This window comes from Geospiza fortis, unplaced genomic scaffold, assembly GCF_000277835.1.
Source record: "Geospiza fortis unplaced genomic scaffold, GeoFor_1.0 scaffold313, whole genome shotgun sequence".
NCBI lineage: Eukaryota > Metazoa > Chordata > Aves > Passeriformes > Thraupidae > Geospiza > Geospiza fortis.
The window spans coordinates 195,908-200,534 of NW_005054582.1; the positions used below are offsets into that span (position 1 = coordinate 195,908).

The 4,627-nt window shown below is 62.0% G+C and overlaps 1 protein-coding gene across 1 annotated transcript; it reads right to left on the reverse strand.

Moving 5' to 3' along the window:
- Positions 1-100: 100 nt before the first annotated feature.
- Positions 101-4,588, reverse strand: THBS3 (thrombospondin 3). The gene is made up of 18 exons (XM_031064336.1): positions 4,386-4,588; positions 4,002-4,258; positions 3,808-3,910; positions 3,574-3,600; positions 3,238-3,320; positions 3,091-3,142; positions 2,858-3,006; positions 2,558-2,698; positions 2,331-2,408; positions 2,096-2,248; positions 1,884-1,994; positions 1,675-1,782; positions 1,292-1,451; positions 1,088-1,206; positions 920-972; positions 580-773; positions 327-505; positions 101-220 (listed from the first exon to the last, which is right to left on the reverse strand). Exons 1-18 carry the CDS (start codon positions 4,555-4,557, stop codon positions 101-103), a joined length of 2,259 nt encoding a protein of 752 aa, XP_030920196.1. The 5' UTR covers positions 4,558-4,588.
- Between the last annotated feature and the right edge of the window lie 39 nt (positions 4,589-4,627).

Consider the following 4,627-nt stretch of genomic DNA (forward strand, 5'->3'; position numbering starts at 1 on the left):
GAACCTACAGGCAGGAAATGCTGCGGGGAGCCCTCTCTCCCCATGGGGCTCCCAGCCCACCCACCCTTCATCCCTCATCTGTGGGGCAAAGAACCGGCCCTTACTCCCCTGCACGGTGGGAATAAGGGGGGCTGCCCACACAGCCTGTGTGGGTGGGTGAACAAATCTTACCCACAGCCAAACCCGGGTCACTGTTCATGGTCTGCACGATCTCCATGCCCTGTGGGGGGACAGCTGGGTGAGGGGCACCCCTGGGGACTTCCCAGTGCCCTGAGCTCCTGCCCTGCAGCGCAGCCCCCCAGAAACACGGGGCGCAGCACCCACACCTGGTTGAGCACAACCCAGTTGGGGTCGATCTGGGCGTCCCCCTCGGGGTCAAGGATGACGGTCTGGTAGGCGCGGAAGTCGGTCAGCGTCACCTCGGCGCTCTCGGGGCACACGTCCAGCTGGTCCACCACCGTGTCGTTGTCAAAGTCCTCCTCACAGACGTCACCCACGCCATTCCCTGGGGACACACGCTCAGTCAGGGCCGGGCTGAGCCCAGGCAGGTCCTCCTCCCCCTGCCCACGCCGTGCTCACCGTCTGAGTCCTTCTGGTTGGGGTTGGGAATGAGGCGGCAGTTGTCTGGGCCAGGTGCCACATAGTCCGGGATGCCATCATTGTCATCATCGTTGTCACAGTCATCCCCCAGCCCATCGTTGTCCGAGTCCAGCTGGGAGCTGTTGGGGATCTCAGCACAGTTGTCCTTGGTGTCCTGATGCCCATCTCCATCACTGGGAGCAAGAATCAGAGCAATGACAAAACTGGAGATGTCCCCAAAGACCCCATTGTCCCTCCTGACAGGTCCCTGAACCAGGAGCCCAGTTCTGCCCCACAGGGACACAACTGGGAGGTCACCCCACTGCAGTGCTATCCACACCTGTCCTCGTTGGTGTCACAGATGTCTCCTACCAGGTCACTGTCCATATCTGTCTGGAGGAGAGCGGAGCCCTAGTTCAGTGCACATCCTGTGGCGAGGAAGAGGAGGCCCTGCTCCCTGCTGGGCCAGGCCCCAATTGTCCCAGGCCCAGCCCGGCCCCAGCCATACCTGAGTGGGGTTGCTCATTTCAGGGCAACTGTCACAGGCATCCCCAACGCCGTCCTCGTCCCGATCGGTCTGCAGAGGGTTGGGCACCTTGGGGCAGTTATCCAGCATGTTGGGTATCCCTGCAAGGATGGTGCTGAGTGGATACCCTCCCCTACAGGATACCCTGCCCCCTGGCACAGCCAGGCCAACCCAAGAGCAGCTCACCGTCCCCATCAATGTCATTGTCACAAGCATCCCCCTCGCCGTTGCTGTCCGTGTCCCGCTGGTCGTTGTTGGGCACGTTGGGGCAGTTGTCACAGGCGTCCCCAAAGGAGTCAGTGTCCGAGTTCTGTTGGTCCTTGTTGGGGAAGAGCCGGCAGTTGTCCTGTGGAGAAGAGGATGGGGATGTTGGCACTGCAGTGGTGGGCAGAGAAGAGGCCACAGTCCCACAGTGGTCAGGGCAGACAGACATCTCCAGCACCCTGAGAGCATCCCCAAGCCACCAGCCTGCTGCTCCCCAGGAGGAGCATCTTGAGGGACTCAGAACTGAGCCAAAACAAGCAACCCTCCTCGAGCCACTGGCATGGCCACCCATCCAGCACAGCCACCTCCACATTCTTGACACCATCACCATCAGCATCGTCATCACATTGATCCCCGATGCCATCATTGTCAGCATCCTCCTGGCCAGAATTGGGCGTCAGGCGACAGTTGTCCTGCAGGCACAGCCAGCATTAGAGACAGGGAGGAGATGAGGTCTGGAGCACAGCCCTGCTGTGGATCCTGCATCTCCTGTACCACCCCTGCAGGAGCTCACCTGCTTGCAGTGCTTGTTGTTGTCGATGCAGGGCAGGGGCTCGTCCGGGTACCCATCCAGGTCTGTGTCTGGCCCACACACGTTGCCATTGCCAGCCCAGCCCACGTTGCACTGAATAAAAGAGAGATCAGGAGCTAGAAAAGGCCCTGGCAGGACCAATGCTGCCATGCTGTACCCTCCGCACCCCCCTCCTGTCCCTGTTCCCTGCTCACAGCACAGGAGATCTCCCCATTCCTCTCAAACAGGCAGAAGCCATTGATGTCGCAGGGGTTGGAGGTGGGAGTGCTGCAGGACCTCTGGGGGACGCAGCCAGACGTTTGGTTGCCCACAAAGCCCGACTTGCAGGGCCCACACTTGTAGGAGCCCTGGGGGAGAGAGCGCAGGGGTGGGATGAGGGGAGCTGAGCGGCCCCAGGAGCAAGGGAGGGAGCGGGACAGCGCTGCTCACCTGAGTGTTGGTGCAGATGGAGTTGGGGTCGCAGCCCCCATTGTTCCCATCGTTGCATTCATCAATATCTGTGCAAACCTGTGAGCAGTGTGGGACAAATGCTCACCTGGAGCCTTTCCCTGTGGGTGGCTCTGCCCATTCCTGCCCACGGGAAGCTGTCCTCCTCCAACATCATCCACGCTGTCCTGCATTCCAGGGATCCCACAGTCCCGTGGCACTGCACTCACCTGCTTGCTGGCCCTGGCATAGTCCACCCCCACGCCAGACACGGTGTTGCCTCGATAGCCCCGGGGGCAGGGCTCGCAGCGGAACCCCGGGGCTGTGTTGATGCACTTGGAGCCAGGGAAGCAGGGGTTGGCATGGGCACACTGCAACACCAGAGAGACACAGGCTTCATGCTTGGGCACAGCATCCTGCAGGGTGGCTGCTGCCCCAGGGCATCCCTGGGCATTCCCAGAGGGAAGCATCCTCTGCACGCAGAGCCCTGGCAGTGCCGGGGCTGCTGGTGCCCCCCAGCCCATGCCCACCTCCTCAATGTCAGCGCAGTGGGTGCCGTTGCCCTCCAGCCCCGGCGGGCAGGGCCCGCAGCGGTACCCAGGGTACTCGTACGTCTCCATGCAGTCGACGCCACTGAAACAGGGGTTGGGGTTGCAGCGGGACCGGTGCTCGTGGAAGCCTGAGGAGAGGAGAGGCAGGTGAAGGGTGAGACAAGGTGGGACTTGGCCCCCCGAGGTGAGAGCAGAGCCTCGCCAGCACTCACCGCAGACCTGGCACTCCATGATGGTGTTGCGGATCAGAGACATCTCCTTCACCTGCAAGGCAGCAAAGCACGGAGCATCAGGAGGGCACTGGCACTGTGCTCTGGGAAAACCCAGCCCAGGGAGTGTCAGCACCTCCTCAGTCCCACCTGGTCCCTGATGTCTTCCCGCAGCTCGGTCAGGAGCCGGTTGAAGAGGGTCAGCTGCGTGACCAGTGCCTTGGTCTGCTCACCTGCCAGCAGCAGAAAGGGAAGGTCAATCCCAGCGCAAAATCTCCCAGGGCTGTGGGCCAGGACTGCTCTGCCCATTGCCACTGAGCTAGGAGGATGAGGCACCTGACAGCCTGTGCTCATACAGGGCCCCTTTTCCTGTAGCACACCCCACACCCTCTGATCCCACACGGGGCACTGGGACAGGGATTTCTGCCTCTGTGGAGCACCAAACACCTCACACGAGGCAATGAGGGGAGCAGAGCAGGGACTTACCCAGGATGGAGGCCAGCACGCTCGTCACTGCAAGGAGAGAGACGAAACATTACCAAATGCTGCTGTCACACCCCAGCAGCGTCACCTTACATGGTCGCTCCTGGTCAGCACATGTGCAGCGCTGTAGCTCCCACCTGGGTGGGGACACTGGGCCAGGAGGGACAGTACTGTCACCCCCCACCACCTTGTGCCACGGCCCACACACATGACCCCAAAAGCCCCCCAAGCCATTACCTGCAGTGTGAATGGACTCATCTCCTTGGAAAGGGCACTCACTCAGGGCCCCTACACGGCTCATGGACCCTCCCAGGATCAGCTTCATCGACTCTACAAACCCCTGATGTGTGTGGGGAGATGCAGTCAGCATGGAGGGCTCTGCCCATCCCCGAGCATGCGCTGGCTGGGCTCTCAATCCCCCCAGCACTCACCTGCATCCTCTGGTAAGCCTTCACCCCTGTGCGCACCTCGATGGACTCCACCTCGGCCAGGGGGATCTCCGAGAGCTCGGGCAGCCCCACGCTGGAGTCCATCTGCTTGCAGTCCACGTAGAGCTCCACGCTGAGCGTGTCCCTGCGCAGCCCGCTCAGGCGCACGATGACAGAGTGGCTCTGCCCGTCCGCCACGTGCGCGTGCTGCAGGTTGACCGAGTGCACCTTGTTGTCCTCCCGCAGGTACCTCACCAGGACTGCAGGGGAGCGGGAAGGGGCCGTCAGCTCCCCCCCAGCACCGGCAGCACCCTGGGAGGAGCTGCTCTTCCCTACAGGAGTTCAGCCCCGTCCGTCTCAGAGCAGGGCCAGTCCATCCCCACCCACCTTTGTTAATCTTCCCCACGATAGAGACCTCCAGCCATCGGGTGTTGTCCTTCTTGGAGTAGAGGCCAAAAAGGGTCCCCCCCTGCTTGGGGGGCAGGCGGAATGTGGACAGGAGGTACACGTCGTTGACAGTCAGGAGCTCCATGCGGATCTTGTGGGCCACGCTGGCCATCTGCCGAGCCTCGCTCACCAGCAGCAGGTCGATGACTGCGGGACACGAGCACCGGGGTCGCCACTGCACC